Below are 17,017 nucleotides of genomic sequence, written 5' to 3'. Positions count from 1 at the left end.
GTGATTTAATTTGAGGTGGATTAAAAGGAAAAAGATGGGATGGATGTGATTCAGGTGAAAAGAATTAATAGATGAATGGGTGGGAGGGTGGGTGGAGATAATAAGGGATGGGGATTGGGATGTGGGGTTAATCTAACTTCTGAATGCAATGACTGAAATGTGATGGGACCCAGTAGGCGGGCCTGTTTCCTTACAGGTAACAGCGGACGGCTGAACAGAATCAGAAAACGACACTGAACATATTCACCCATCCACCTACACTTGTATTACCATAATTGTGAGGACATGATGCTAAAGGAGTGTATTTAAATTGACACCATACTCTCATTGTGAAAAACAAAACGAATTGTTAAGGTAATTAACTATACTATTCTGTATTTTTTTGATAAACTAAAAAAACACATTTTCTCTTACTGAGTGGTCTTAGAAGGGGTTGGATGATGGATTGTTTCTTGGCTAGGAGCTCTGACTTCCTGGCATCTCATCTGGTTGCGTGGCAACCTTGCTACAAAGACAAAATTCTAGGAAGATTTCGGCTTATGACTGCAGTAGATTATAAGAATTTTATGATGTTCTGTAGTGTTCTGTTAAACAACACAGAACATAAGTAAAGAAACTAGATAAGAAACGCTTCTTTAGCTTTCTTTTTTGCCACTCTATCTAATTTCCAAAATCTTTACTTTGATATAGAATTCACTTTGGCCATTGTGAGATGCATAAAATCTTACTAATCCAAAATCATTTTTTATATTTAATTTGGGGTCTTTTTCTTCTCCTAATTTCAGTAATCAGGGCAATAAACAAGATACCTATATGTGACTGCAAACATTGGTATCTAATCATCACTTATCAAAAAAGTTGCTTTTTGGTTAAATCTGATCTAACCATCTTTACAGTTGACAATTAAATCACTGTTGATTTATTTTGTCAGTGTAGTTAGAAATATGTCATATAATCAATATCTAACAAAGCAAACTGTTTCAGTATTATTTTACAGGCTGGCATCAAACTTGAGATTCAAAACTTTTTCTTTAAATTTAATTATTTCTATTTGGAGAATTTTTCAACCATCCTGTTTGGGGACTTATTTATAGAAGTTAGTTATTATTAGTCTGTAGATATTTTTGACAAGTACTGAGAAAAGTAAGTGAATAAATGTAATTCGTAGTTAATCAAGTGCTTTTTAAAATGCTCTTATTTTATTCATCTTTTCAATTTTTGCAATATATTTTGCCTATTTTTGTCCTATTTACATGTTTCACCTCTTTCCTTTGAAAAGCCTGTCCTCTCAACCACAGTAAAACAAGTAAGCTACAGATACACATAAACATCAAATCTTGTAAACACAAATACAATAACCTCTGTGTGTGTACACAGACATCAGTACACACACAGTAACTTACAGTTCTAGACAAACACCATATGCACAACATGTCAATAGGGTTAGCCATACAGACCTGACTTTAGAACAGGATTTCCAGAAAGCAGCACTTTGAAAGAAAGAGAGTTTCTCAGTCCCATAGCAAAGCAAAGCAACCAAAACACACACCACTGAGAGCATCGGCAAAAAGAAAGTGTCACTATCTACAGTACATAGAGCACCTGACAAGTGGAAATGTTGAAAGGACAAAAGCAGAAAGTAAGAAGGCAGTCGGAAAGAAGGAATTACCAAAAAGACAACATTAAGTAACAAGAGAGGAATGGAAGGAATAGAATAGAATAAAATTCTTTATTGTCCCCAAAGGGGCCACAAAAAACTTAGTAGCATCCACAAAAAATAGGACAGACATCATACAAAGGTGTCAAGAGAAGAAGAATAACAATATACAATATCCACAGTGTTTGGTAGCAAGAGGGCAAATATACAAGATTACAGTACAGCAGAGGAAGATGTGTGTTGTGTATGTGTACATGTATGTGTGAGAAAAAAAAATGCAAGGGCTGGGGCGAGAGGAAAGGGATGAACGGGAAGTTTCTAAATTACAGGGTCTCTACAACAAAGAGTCCTGAGAGAAGAAGGGAGGAGAGGAGGAGGAGGAGGGAGAAGGCTCTACCTTCAGCTGAGCTGCCACCTGCTGCAAGAAAGAGAAGAAACACAGGAAACATTTGATGTACAGTGTTGTGAAACAGCAACAGCAAGCAAGGAGTTAGTGGCAACGGCTGTTAGTAAATCGGTTCCTTAGTTTTAAATACATAGCTGCATTCGTGACACAAATGTGACGCGAGGGAAGACTTAAGGACTGTAGCTGGGCTGTGAAGCAATTAAAGCATAGAGGTTGGATTAATACAACTTTCATTTACACTTGATGCACAATTATACAGCAAAATCAGATTACAGACACATTTGTTGGGGAAAAAAAAACTATACACACATTCTAAAATTTCTCCTTAGCATTGAAATTTGGCTACTATTGTCTAAAATATTAGGAAATATAATTTTCTACAGACTTTACGAGTCAGAACCAACAGAAAGAAAGTCAGCTACAATCTTCAGGCCAAATGTTCAGACACTTGGTGGGTGAGCCCAGAGATAAACTATCCCATGAATACCAGGAGTTCCATCCCTTAGAAAAAAAATTCAATTTCTATTTTTAGTTGTCCATGCAGTTGAGTGCAAATATTTGGAACAACTAACTTCATCCACAAGAACTACTCAGTTTTTTTGCCAACTGGTTGAAACTTAAAAATAAAGTCCTAACTTGTGATGAATTTGTGCAACTGCTTCCAGTTTTACAGTTTAACATGTTTTCTGGAAAATGTCTGCAAAGTAAATAAATAAATAAAAAGTGCCTCATCTCTTTCTAGTACAGCTTTTTTCATTGGAGCTCATGTTAAGCTCATTATAGAAAATAATGTGGAAGTGAGAGTGCAGAGTGCACGTGGGGGGGTAGGGCAGATAGTTTTCACACATACCTCGTTTGAGAGATACTGGGAATGTCTTGCTATCTGTTCCGTGCTTGTTGAAGGCTTCACAGATCACCCCGTTCTCCATGACATCAGCCGTCGCTTCGAGGGTCACGGTGCTCACTATCTTGTTACCTTCTACTGACACGGACTCAAGCTAGTGAACGGCGAAGGAAAGAGAGGTACATGATTCATTCATTTATTTATTTATTTACAAAATGACTTGTGTCATCCAGACTGTATTGTAAATATGCACATTTATCATCCATTTGTACTTTGAATCAGGAGCCCTGTGCCAGTGATTTTGGAAAAAAAAACAGCCTGATTACTTACACGTTGAATTTCTCTTCAAAATATCTGCTCTTATGAAAGGCAAGCCAGGCAATTTGAAGTATTTTTCATTTTTGATCTTACAGTCATCATTATTTTCTTCTAAAACGCTCCACTTTTTCAAAGGGGCCATTAAAGTTTGATCTCATTTCATCCCTCTGTGTAGTATTTTAACGATAAAGCTGCACTTTCTATGTAAGGTTCTTTAAAGCTGCTTTATGAGAGATTTTTATAAACCATTTGAAGTTTCAAAGGTGTCAAACAAAAATGTGAGGTTCTAATAAAACTTATGCCTTGAAACATCACAGATTGATGCAAATTGAAACACAAACATAGTTTTGCCATCACTATCAAGAAAGCTACAGTCAAAGAGCATTCTAGTAAAAAGAAACAAAGGCGTAAATATTTGTTTTAGCTGTTTTCACAAATGTACCTGTTTACTTGAGGTTTTCCAGGTAAACTGAGGGATGGGAAATCCATAAGCTGAGCACTTTAAAGTCACAGTCTCTCCTTTGTTCACCACCTCTTGAGGAGCAGGAGGCTCAATCATTGGTTTTCCTGGACAGGGAGTAAGTAAGTGTTCAGGAAACAAAATGAACAATGCAGCAAAATATTATCATCATTTCATTTTGAAGTGAATCAAAAGAAGGAAGCAACATTCACTTGATGCCGCTTCCACCAATTATACAACCTACATCCTAATTAAAACAATACCCTAAACTTTCTAACACCAACCATTGTTGTGTGCGGTGAGTGTGTGAGTGCTGTAGTATTACAAGAAAGTCAATCAAAAATAAAAAAAATCCACTTATTATTCCGACAGCCAAAGGTTACTGATGGGGGATGAAGATATGGAAATTTAAGAACTGCATATCAGTATGAACAGAAAGAAAACTAAGATGTAATTTGGAACTGTTCTGTGCATGAAACATACAACTTTTTTTACAAAATTGCATTAAAATCCAAAGAAAATGATGGTGTCATGATTTGTAAATTATTAAAATCCAGTATTATCTGAAGTTTGTGCAAGCTACGTGATCATGTTAAATCAAAAGCCAGCATTTTGAGATGATTTGTTATTTTTATAATATATCTGCTTTAACAGGTGATTTAAATGACTAATGGTTCAGGACTGCAGAGAGGCCAGTTGCTGTTGCAATACGTCCATCTGTAGTCTGTCAATATCTTTGTGAATTAGGAAACACCTTCATGGAGGCAAAGCAAAATCCCAGAAGTAGCATATGGTGCCCCAAAACCTGCATATTTTTCTACAATATGCCAGTTTGGGATTTATCAAACCACAGAACAGCCATTCCATTCTATTTCTGTAATCATTTCACACAACCTTTTAAGAAAATAGTTAAAGATGCTAATGTGAATATGTCGTTTATATATTTGTTTCCTGAGATGGATTACAAATTCTGTGTATTAATTCAGTGCGTATGTTACCTTCGACAGTGAGGTTTACACTGGCCTGGGCTGTGAGTCCGGGCACAGCTGAAACAGCTCCAACACACACGTATTCTCCAGCTTTCTCAAAGGTAGCTTCATCTATTGATAGAGTGCCATCTTGAGAGAGGACTTCAGAGCCCTAAAGGAACACAGACAACCTGTAATAAAACCAGTTAGACTCACACTATCATCCCTTTTTGTTCTCCTCTTTTCTATTCTCTCTGTTTGAAATTGAGAGGAGAACAGCTCTGTGGATATCTAGACTGAAGGCGAGCTGGTGCGCTGGGAAAGCAGAAGAGGAATCTGTTTAACAGCACAGTGATAACAGATCATCCTCAATGATAAACTTCTCTCTTGCAATTCTCCTCCACTTCTTTTCATTGGAATCCTTCTTCACAAGAACAACACATTCTCTACCCGGTTTCTATCACCCCCAGGAGACACAACAAGAGATATACAAGCTGCAACAACAGGTCTGACACTGCAGAAACACTGCGCTCATAACAAATGAAGAAGCAGGGATGAATACCAAACACATCAAGGGTATCATAACAAGTGGTTTTACAGTATTAGAATTCATGTTTCAAACTGTAAGACTGCATGAAAAAACAAATAATCTTTTAAATAATTGCAGAAAAAATACTGTGCTTTGGTTGTTTAAAAAAGGCTTAGAAAAAGGCTCTATGTATGACACTTTAGTCACTTTCAGCTATTATCATTTCAGAATTAAATTTAGGCACAAAAGGCCGAGTTATCCCCTGAGTGTAAATAGAACAGAAAAAAGTGAAATTACACGACTTGTTATATTATGGTGGAAGTTAAAATATATTGCAACTAAAAATAAATTGGTTTCCTGCTTTACCACATAATCTAAGATGTGATTAAAGACAAACAGCATGTCTGTGTTGTTTTTTCTACAGTTAGACAGTTCAACAAACATCAAGGTCAGATCATAATGAAGCTTATAAAATAGGGTCAAAGCTATCTCGAAATAGAGAAATGCCACAAACTAAAAAGCTTTAGCAGCTGCACTCTAATATTTTTGTTCCATCAAAAAAGTTAATTTAAAATGGGGCAACGCAATTAAAACCTTTCCAATAGTCAGTGTTAGCATGTTTACCACCGGTGCCCCGAGGGCTGAGACATACTAAAAAAAACTGCAAGGACATCTAGACAAGCCTGTGATGATTGAAAGGAACAACACTACTGCACAGTGGGACTTGTAGTGAGAAAAAGCATGGTGTCTCGTGTCTTACAGATTGTTAAAATCAATCAGTCTCTCTCTTGTCTCCAAGCTGTTGCTGTCAGTTTCAGAGTCCACTTGCAGCTTTGAGCAAAACACGCTCACTCACTCAAAATTACTGTGTGCACCTGGCTGTTACCAATTGGAGCTAACTTCTTGATTATTCACACTTAAAAGTTACCAGATATTAGCATGTTTGTATATGTTTAAATAAAGGCTTAAATACATTCTATTTTAAGGACAGAAAATAAATGTATAGAAGTGTTATTTAAATGGTTTTAGGTTGACCCAACATTAAATTGCAAAATAGGGATTCTGAAACAGGCCTGTTCCTAATTAACATCTCACCAGTTACTTGTAATATGCAGCTATGCTTAGTGTTTGGCATAACAACTGTATTGTAGGAGTGTGCTTAAAACAAGTGACGTTACTGTCAAAACATCCTAATTACTTATTGCCTTACGTGATGCTTTATTGGTAGCCATAATCTCTATACTACATTATTGTAAACAAAAATAGCTTGGAAAGAGTTCACATTTTGAAAATAAAATAAAATAAATAGATTTTAAAAACTTTTCCTGCACTTGAGAGCATATTTAGGTATCTTAAGAAAGTATGAACTTGGTTTCCTGTGAGAGCTCTTAGGCTGCATCTCTAAAATAGCAAAGAGTGAAAATGTCTGTTTTGAATAAGGCTTTTAAACAGGGTAGAGAAAGAGTGCTTTGGTACTTTTCTCCTGTGGTACGTTGACCAAAAGCATGATACAAACATTTTATTTCCCTTAAAAGATATAACAAGAAGAAGCATTGATAATTGTTAAAGGAAAATGTAAAAAAAAAAAATTGAAAAAAGGAGCAAAATGTGGTATTCCTACAACACCTTTTAAATAAGAAGAACAAAATGCAATAATAATAAAAAAAAACATACCTTTTTCCACTGAACAGTGTGTTGTTTAGATGCCTTGGTCTTACACTGCCACTCCACCTTGTCTCCAAGCCCGACAACTTGAGGCTTATTTGGGGTCACAACCATAGGGTCAATGTCTGACAAACAGAAAACAGGCGGCAGATGAAAGAGATGGCTGAAAACACCTGAAAACCTGAGGCTTTCCATAAGGAGGTAAAAAGACACCACTTCAAATCATAAATCTGCTCTTTCTTTAAACACCCATGTAATAGGACTCTCGAAATGGCACGACAGAGTTGAAAACATTTTTTTTCAAGAACAAAGCTAATACACTTACTCTGAAGTTAAGCCTATTTTGAAGCCCAAGTTAAGTCTTTTTCAAGGGTCTCACCACTTAATGCGCGTGATAAGATCAAATTAGGTAGTGCGGTTTGGATAGCATTAAAGTAACAGATGAACTGTGAAAAATTAAAATGGATATTGCCCCCTTGAAAGGATTTCATTAAAGCCGATTCCATGGTAACCTTTTTAATTTTATGATTTATGAAAAAAGTCAAATCTTCTGAAAAGAATGGCTCATTGTGAGGGGGGAAACTCCACAGACGGGGTAGATTGTTCTTAACGCACATTAACTTAAATCTGCCATTGTTCATGTTAGTGTGTGAAAGTGGGTGGCTCACTCACAGTTCACAGTGAGGGTGAGGGTGTCTCTCAGGTCGGTTTCCAGGTTTTCATAGTCTATGGCAGAGCACGAGTACTCACCAGAATCTGTACGCTTGACAGATTTCAGTGTCAAAAGACCTTCCTGACCAGAAAGGTCTTTTTCCTGGGTATGGAAAAAAAACAGGGATTACCACACTGAAGGACTGACCAGAAAAGTGACAAATATTGTGAAAAAAAAATCCTTTCACACAGCTGTTTGACAGCATAAAAGGTTAACATACTTTTTTCTTAAATTCAAAGTCTGTGGGCTGCGGGTTTCCATCAGTCTCACATTTCATGGTGACATCATCCCCCTCTTTGACTGGACTAGTGTTGAGTACACGAAACGTTGCTTTCTCAGAGGGATCTAGACAGGCAAGGACAAATGTGGAACAGGTGAACATTGATTAAATGTACACTGTTCTACCTCATATCAGCAATTGCTTCTTCCCAGAAGAAAAAACTTTCTTAGACTGCTTCAGATAGTGTTTAAACAGTTCTGTTTTCTCTCCTTCCACACAACCTAACAAAAATCCTGAAATACCCATGCTGCACCACTGGGTGGTGGGAACGGCCACATTAGCAACATACAAAAATACAAAGAAAGAACATTTGATGTTCCTTAGAGGAACATCAAATGTTCTTTCTTTGTTTTATTGTATGTTTGTTTGCACATTATCTTTATATTTATTTTCATTTGGAATTGTTTACAGTTTCTTTTTAGTTTAATGGTGACATGATCAGAATAAACATAGACAGATGCAGAAAATAAATAGAAATGGCTCCAGTCTTGTTTTGGTTTCTAGGGCACCAAGTATTACCTAAGGAAATATGCTTCCACATCATTGTTTCTGAAAAGCTTTGTATCTTCTGTCTTCAATGACCCATCATAAATGGAGTTTAGAAAATAAAAATAAATAAATATCATTCTGACTAGGTGGTTTAGAGAACTAATCTATTTCAGAATTAAAGTGACCTTGACCCACAGAACCTAGTCTGGTTTTAACGCTGTATTACTTTTCTTTCTAAATCTGCCTGGTCTGAATCTGGATCACCACAGCACGGGGATAACATATTTGTTTGATTGGAAACTGTTGTTAATGATGAGCAGCAAGCACTACAAAAGAAATAAAATTAGTTATAAACTCAGGAAACTGACTTTTTAGCAATATGTTTGACTTGAAAAGTCCTAGCTGAATAGCAAAGTGTTTACTGCTGTCAACTTGCAGTGAGAAGAATTTGCATGCTCTTTCTATGTCAGCATGGATTGTTGCTCCAACAGTTTAAGTGTATTTGTGTTAAGTAGATAAAATAAATGTTGTTATCAACTACTCCAATAACTTCCCACCTAGTTGATATACCAAACAGTATATAATTTCTTCAAAAATCTAAATAAACAGAAGAACAACCAACCACACAAAACACCTCAAGATAAATTTATTTTGTCTAAAAGCCTTTTGTTAAAGACTTGATGTAATTTCCCAACCCTTCAGCTCCCAGCCCTCCACTTACAGTTGAGATTGATTGTCATGGTGTTAGACGTCTGTTGTTTGATCTCGTCTCCCGGCATGCTGTACTCCACTGTACAACTGAATACGGAGTCCTTGTCTGCCTTGGTGGGCTGCATGTACAGGACACTCTTAATGGTATACAGACCTGAGGCCTCCTTCACCACAGAGGGAACCATGTAGGTTTCTGTCAAATAAAGGTAAAACATTTAATCAGATGAATGAGTTCTATTAAAAATATAACCCCCAAAAAAGTATCAGGTTTTGCTATCTAGAGGACACATACTCTCTTTTTTGTCTTTGACTTCAGGAAGAGGCTCATCATTTTTGAACCAGATGATCCTTGGCTGAGGGTATCCGTTTCTTGATGTGCAGGTGCCAATCTGATAGAAAACGAAAAGCTTCAACTTCAAGTTCAACTTCAGTTAAAATCTCACAATATGCAGACACACAGGAGAGCATACGAACCTCTGAGCTGGTGGACTGTCCAACTGAAATGGCCTGACTTGAAGGCTTTATGAGTTCTGGAGTCTCAGGAGCATCTGGGAAAGTGAAATAATTTATACCTATTATGATTCACTGGAAGAAAACTTCTCATCTTAAAAAGGATACGAAAGCACACACAACTGCTGACCTTCCACATTTGTATCCCAAACCACACATCTGCTGACCTTGTTAATTAAATCTGGCAGTAAATAACCTCCTTCATGGTATTCCTCAGTGACCTGGTTCATACAAGCAGATAAGGGTCGAGCCACAAAAATCTCCCACTTCCTACTCCCTGATACACACACAGCCACAGGTGCGAGCATTCCCTCTTGTTTCTCTATTTTGTTCCCAAGCTCACTAGTTCAAGGTTATCCTATCACCTCATGCAGGTGCTTATTAAAATAAACAGTAGATGGATAATTTTTAGGTCCAAACTTTGTCCTTATAGGCACAATTCCAATGTCTGCCACATTCCCTGCTACTTGGACATAAACATGTGGATGGTATAGGCACAATGTTAGATGGGCTGGATAGTTTCCTCCTGAAAATCAGGCCAATTGAGAGGCCCTTTCGATAGTGTGTTTTTAAATTTCATAACACACAGGGAGTAGTCATTTTCTTTAGGTAAAGATTTCAACTTCTGTTACAAGTAGCTCCATTTTGAAGGACTATTACCCTGTCAAGGACTCTCCAAAACAAGAGTTAGAGCCAAGAGGGGGAGGAAACTGGCATCTGGTCCTTTGTCTTTTTCTGCAAGGTTTCCAAAATTGCTATACAGTCTAAACAGTCTTTCCACATATAGTAAAATATAGAAAGACATATCATATACATGTAAACAAATTTGAGAAGAAAAAGAACTTCATAACAATAATATGAACAGAACCTAATTTGTCTTCTACATCTTTTTTCATAAGGGCAAACAATTTTATTGGAAGTGAAGTTTCAATTTAGTGTTTTTTTTTGTTTGTTTGTTAGTTTGTTTTGTTTACAAGGCTACTCTGCAAGCTATTGCTGCTGTAGCTGACCTAAAAACTCAGCAGGGCAGACGCACAATAATTAAACCCAATTGAGTCAAGAAGTCAAATGAATGAACACCAAAGAATAATTACTGGTTTGCAAGACAAGTAGTTGTTTCCTTGCCCTTTTCTCCAAACATCACTCCACTGAGGTACTCGCCAACTGGGCCACTCACAAATAACAGCTTGTTTTATGAGCTTTCTTTAAACACTGGTCACTCCTAGAGCATGCATGTTAACAGATGACTTATAAGCTTTTCTTTTTTTCAAGAGGTAGTCCAAAAGAGGGGTTGTTTTTCAGTTCACACCAAAAAATTCTTTACTTTCAAGAGAGACTAAGAGTTCAATTTAAAATGCTAATGAATACTTCTTATTTATGTGCTCCCACAGTGGGTGGGGCAAGGACACATGGCCCTGCACCACAGTCAGTCCCTAGCATTCTGGATTCTTATTAAGAAATATATGAGACATGACATGTGTGATTGAACTATTCATTAGTAATGTCAGGAGTAATTAAATTGTGGTTAATTGACCTCTGGAGAACTAGTTAAAAGATTTTGATAACCTCAGGCATCTGTGAGGCTTACAATTTCCACACATATTTGGAAAGAAAGATGAGCTAAGTCTGATTGTGGCAAGCCATATAATGTCTCCTTAGAGGAATGTAAAGTATTTTTTAAGGATGTCAGTGTGAACTGCAATAATTAAAATCAGTTAGATGTAATTAAGGAATGAACACATCCACATATACACACAGATCACACAGATTAAAATCCTAAAACCTTTAGAGGTAGTGACAGCAACAATCAAAGTCTTGGTGGTGGAAATTTGGTGGTGCTAGATAAGTAGCTAAAAGGTACTAGCTAACGTACAAAATACTTTGAGCTCGGTCCTGTCTTCTCTAGCCCCTTCAGGGCCAGCAGTGACCTGACAGTAGAAGGTGAGCTCGTCAGCAGGACCAACAGATTTGATGGTCAAGGTGAAGTCTTTTCCAATACTGGCCCGGCCAGCCAGTCGAGTGTCCACATCAATTGTTGCCTTCCCATCCTGGGAGATGAAAGCCACACGATCCCTACGTCCCTGTTCCTCCTGAAATGAAGAGCATGAAGAAAGAGGTTAGGGCAAACTTAAGCCATAACAAAACAAGGGGAAAATTAAAAAAAACAAGTCACTGTATCAAAAGACATCAGTTTGTGACAACACATTTTTTTTTCTTAATAATGACTACATAGGACACTCTTTTTTTCATGTTAAAATATTTGACAAGGTAGAAAATGTAAAATCACTTACAATGTACCATTCAACAAGGATGTTGCTTGATCGTGTGCCAGTGTAGGTGCAGGGCAGTTTGGCTGTCTCGTCTTTCATCTTCTCCACTTTAGGAGTCACCTTCACAGTCAGTTCTGAACTGCAAACTGTAGAAAAACACACACACAAGGGCAGAAAAATTAAAATGATTCAGTTTAAGATATTCAGAGCTAAATGAGGGCTATGAGTAAACAAAACGTTGAGATTTTGTCTGCTTCATAGTGGAAACTTCCCAATACACGACGATTAAAGCAGAAGATAGAAAACTACAGTAAAAGCACTGTATGTTGGAAAGTCTAACTTCCTGCAGTATGACAGTTGTTAAGAGCTTGACAAAGTGTTTAAACAGTCAACACAGAAAAATAAGTTTTATTACTTGGGTTCAGGACTGAACAATGGGCTCTTTTTTAAAGAAAAGCACACAGAAGACTGAGTGAGAAATACAAACAAAAGCACAATGACTACAACTTGTTTGCATGTTGTTAGATTAAAAGCCGGTGTGTTTGTTTAATAGCCTCAGGGCTTCTGAATGTTCAAACGGTGAGTTGTAAGAAGTGGGGACAGCCGTGTGGCGCCTGAGAGGCACTGTGTCAGCACTGGAGCATGCCTTTTCCTGCATTGCCTTGGGCAGTTTGCTCTCATCACTCCTCACACACAGATCAGCGACAAGAGGCCGCGGTCTATGATTTTTAGAAGTTTTTAGAGTACGACATCTCCCAGGATATTCAAACGTGCGCAGCTACAGTACGCTCATTCATTCATGCAATGTTTGCCCTCTGCTAGCACACAATACAGACATGGTTCAGTTAGCTGTACAGCTGACACACAGTTGTAAAGCCAGAGATGACAAGTGACACCAGTGCCATGCCAAAGGGTTACCAAGCATGCATGCACATACACAAATTTACATCCCACATCTTGCTTACGAAATAATAATTAAGGGTTAAGCATTCCTTGAAGGAATGCAAATTGCCCGTCATCTGTCATGCAAGTTTTAAGTAAGATCATCTTATGTTGACAAATTAAGGAGCTAAAGTTGTTTTGGTCATATCCTGAAAATAACAATAACATCACAACCTCACTCAGTATCTTGCCCAATCTGTTAACACTCAACGTATTTGTTATAAATGACTCTCAGCTACCACCACATCAAATTTTAACTCAGTACCTGTAAATGTGATTGAGCTCATGATAGATTTTTGTTTAAAGTTAATTTGTTGTGGCCGCCATCTTGATCAAGTTGATTCCAAAAAGTTACCAGTTTTAGGTGTATTTCTACTTTCTTACTTTCTGAGAATTCCATTAAAGACAAACATACTCACACACACATAAACACAGGCTTTCGGTGAAGGACACTAACAATCGTTTTTACATCAGTTGGGTAATTTATAATCAAAAAACTAATTTATTAAAATCTAGGCATTTATTAGGACAGGATATTTTGTAAATCCTCCATCAAAACAGTGTGGATGCACAATTTTCAGGAATTCAAATTTCTTAAATTGTAAATAAACAATTGGTAGTGAGTTTTGTTTACAATAAAATACAAAAAACAAGGAAATGCAAAACCTTTTTTTCTTAAAAAATCAGTAAAGAAAGCCAATCAGAATTATTCCAATAACATTATTAAAAGTAAGAAATCAAAATAGATGTTGATATTCCAATTTGAGGACATTCATATTGCTAATGAAGAACATAGCCCCATATTCTGTATGATAACATAAATTAATCATACCATCAATTTTTGGAGTACAAAATCTATAGCTGAATAATTTATCTGTTGTGGAAAAACTGCCAAGAGTGGAGAGGATGGACTTCTGGGAATCAACGCTGTTTGACAGGGTAGCTTTATTAACAAGGCAGAGAAATGCAGACGGGGAGGATGAAAGCGAGTTTGCTGAGAATGTCTAAAGAGAGATGAGAGGAGCTGAGCGATGGCCGACTTGTTATCTGGCTGCTGTGAGGAAAGGAGGCAAAGAAAAGAAAGGAAGACAGGGAGCTCAGTACATGTGAAGGAGATAATAATGCACACTGTCAAAATCACACACTGTTGTTGATGTGTGTTGTTAGTCATACTCATTCCGCTGTGGTCAGATGCTGTGATTCATCCCAACCCACAAACCCCAGGGAGGGCAAAGGTCAGCGATGTGCTGACATTTGATCAAAAGATCTCAAGCCTTTCTCCAGTGTTTTATTCTTTCCCTTACTTCACTCTTTTCCTTTTTTTCCACTTCCCTTGGCTCTATTTTTATTCCTGCCTCTTAATTTCCTTTTTTTCCCCACTCTTCTTTTTAAAACATGTTCAGCTCAAGTAAACCAGTATTAGTTTTACAAACCGATACTCATGTTTTGTGTTTGTAAAACGAAAAGCCCACCAAAAATACATTGTGTTTTTCCACCAAAACAAACAAAAAGCCAGCCGAGAAATTGTACATGGATGCTTAAGTAAATGAAGTAAATGAAGTAAATGAAGTGCTGCATTTTTCAGCAGTACAGGAAATTCAATGTATTGCTTGGTTAGCATAATGGATCTGTCTAATGACAGCTTGAACTTAGCACTTGTAATTTTGGTGAAAACTTTCAAGAACTATCAAATTACATTTTGTTAAATTGAATGAAGTCATGTTTGGTGTCTGAAGAATGAATCCAATTACTCTGATCATCTCCTTGCTACCAGAAAACAAATGTTTTAACTTGCCCTGACATGAATCCAATCACCAATTTGGGCAGCTTCTGCGACTTTAATGTTTTTTTTTTTCTTTCTCTGATCCACTGTCATTAAATTTCACTGATGACAATAACCAGAAAAAAAATTAAAGAAATCAAAAATAAAAGGTCATTGGGTCAAAATTTAAAAAGGAGTGGTGTGACAAGGGAAAAACTAGTCTGGACATTAACAACTCATAAAGAAAAATCGATACAGCATTTTTCAAATCAAACATGAAAGTTTCTTGATTTTTCAAAGATGCTAATTAAACAATGATATTAAACATCTGCTGACAGCTAATCATTAGCACTACAAGTCACAGAAGCATGATCTTGCTTCACTGTGTGAGGAAACACAGTAACATCTTAGTGCTGTGTCACATGTTAAGTACATTTTACTACTAATTCAAATTAGCCAGACATGTTGGGATAAAACTGCTGAACCCTCACTGCCAGAGCTGTTATTTTTTATCCCCATGGGACAATGATAGTAAACTGTAATGAGAGAAGACAGGCTGTTTGACAGCGTTAGTATTATTCACAGAACAAACAAAACTAAGGATGATTGGGTGGTGTCGACGCCTGGTAAGTGGCAAAAATATGGCATAAAAAAAGACATAAGCCATGTCCATCTGTAGCGTGTCCTGCTTCCTTTGCCAAGTCATTTCTCATTGATTTTATTCTTTGTCTCCCCATCACCCCTTTTCTCCCTTTCAAGCCCATCTTTTGGTGTCAGTCACAATATGTTCAGTCTGGTGATCAATCAGGCCGCTGCTCTGTGTTTTACACATGAGGCAGCTGGACAGACAGAGACAAGCAATTAAAGAATAATTAGGGAGTCCTCTGTCCAATCTGGGCCCAGAGCAGCATGTGGGTATGCTCAAATGTGTTTGTGTGTTTAGAAGCACAGGCTGATGGCTATCAGTATGAGTGTGAGGGTGAGTTAGAGAGAAAAAGAAAAAAAGAGCAGCGGGGGCTATTGGAGTGTACGCTGGGAGGGGTGTGTGTATGGGGGGGACTAGCTGCAAGGAGGTCTCGTTAGCTGATGCTGGCCTGATAATCGGATTTAGCCTAAGAGAGGGAAAGTGTGTGCGAGGTAGTGTGTGATGAAGTGGTATAAAGATAGACGGGAACAAGGTGGACAGACTGTGACCTGTACACATCCATATAAAACACACACACACACTCTTGCAGTGTATCTGTAATGCATGGGTTATTTATGAGTGACCGAACCATCCCAAAAAGCTACAGCTAAGTACATTGTTTGTGGAAAAACATCCAAGGTCTGCAGTCAAAGCAGCATGGCAGAGAGGAGGAGACCCAGAGGGTTGTGTCAGTCCCTCATCTACTGAAAAGTTAATGTGAAACCAACTTTAAAACCCTCTGTCTGCCTCGTCTTGCCTTTTTCCTCCAGCTCGTCTCCCTGCCTGCATCTCTTTCCCACCCAGAGACTAGGGCGCCTCTCATTATGAAAAGAACCAGCTGGATCCTCTCTCTCTTGTCCTCCTTTCGTCTCTTGTTTTTGTCTCACCTACTGTCGTATTCTGGACATCCTACTAGGAGCCTCTTTCACTCTGACACAGCTCCTTTTATCCCCCAATCTCAAAGAGCATTCTTTAATACCCAGTGTTCTAGCTTTTTTTTTATTTTACATCTTTTTGCAACAGAAACAAAGGATTGGCAAGTTAGTTAAAAAGAAGGCAACAAAAAATGGGAAATGTAGGAAGAAAGAGAGGGCAAAGGATAGGAAAAAAACAGAAGGAAGTCTTACCCAAATGACAGTCACCTTCATACAGCAACATCACCATCCCTTTTATTTTACTTACATTACCTGCTTTTTGCCATTGTAACCCAAATAGACCTCATGAAAATTGATGGATGGGCTAAGTACCTCAGAGCACTGTGTACACCTGGATGATTGTGTTAGGTGGCTTATAAAAATGTGTTATACTTCAGACTGTATATATATATATATATATATATATATATATATCATAAACCCTGTACCAAAACAGCCATGATGAGTCTGCAGAGGATTAAAATCTGACAAACATCAAACTGGGAGGGACAAGGTGAGTGCAACATGGTATCTGATAAATGATAAATCTGAGTAGAGGGGTGTGTGCGGGTGTATGTTTGAGTACATTTCTGTGTGGTCCAAAACTCTAAATGGATTAGTGGGTTTGACTGTTGGCAAAGCAAACAGAGTCTGGACGTGGAAGACACTGCCTCAATGTCATGAAGGACTGAGTCACCCTCAGCATGAGGTAATGAATAAAACAAAATTCAAGAATTCATTACTCTCTACTGATCAGAGAGTATACAGGTGCTGGTCATAAAATTAGAATATCATGAAAAAGTAGATTGATTTCAGTAATTCCATTTAAAAAGTGAAACTTGTATATTATATCCATACATTACATACAAACTCATATATTTCAAATGTTTATTTC

General features: G+C 37.5%; 1 protein-coding gene across 6 annotated transcripts in view; it reads right to left on the bottom strand.

Annotated features, from left to right (window-relative positions):
* The window catches only part of bcam (basal cell adhesion molecule (Lutheran blood group)), a 50,788-nt gene that overhangs the window by 4,293 nt on the left and 29,478 nt on the right, over positions 1-17,017 (bottom strand). For 2 of the 6 annotated variants that reach the window (XM_017415583.3, XM_017415587.3), the window contains exons 2-14: positions 11,841-11,965; positions 11,423-11,639; positions 9,514-9,587; positions 9,332-9,428; positions 9,050-9,232; positions 7,780-7,904; positions 7,520-7,661; positions 6,857-6,972; positions 4,684-4,825; positions 3,668-3,792; positions 2,914-3,061; positions 2,055-2,075; positions 1,458-1,490 (exon numbers count right to left, since the gene is read on the bottom strand). In XM_017415583.3, the coding sequence (XP_017271072.1) occupies positions 1,458-1,490; positions 2,055-2,075; positions 2,914-3,061; positions 3,668-3,792; positions 4,684-4,825; positions 6,857-6,972; positions 7,520-7,661; positions 7,780-7,904; positions 9,050-9,232; positions 9,332-9,428; positions 9,514-9,587; positions 11,423-11,639; positions 11,841-11,965 (1,548 nt within the window). The remainder of the gene's footprint in view (positions 1-1,457; positions 1,491-2,054; positions 2,076-2,913; positions 3,062-3,667; positions 3,793-4,683; positions 4,826-6,856; positions 6,973-7,519; positions 7,662-7,779; positions 7,905-9,049; positions 9,233-9,331; positions 9,429-9,513; positions 9,588-11,422; positions 11,640-11,840; positions 11,966-17,017) is intronic. The other 4 variants (XM_017415584.3, XM_017415585.3, XM_017415586.3 and 1 more) reach the window with 4 other exon arrangements.

Source organism: Kryptolebias marmoratus, linkage group LG16 (assembly GCF_001649575.2).
Source record: "Kryptolebias marmoratus isolate JLee-2015 linkage group LG16, ASM164957v2, whole genome shotgun sequence".
NCBI lineage: Eukaryota > Metazoa > Chordata > Actinopteri > Cyprinodontiformes > Rivulidae > Kryptolebias > Kryptolebias marmoratus.
This window is presented reverse-complemented; position numbering and strand designations above follow the sequence as displayed.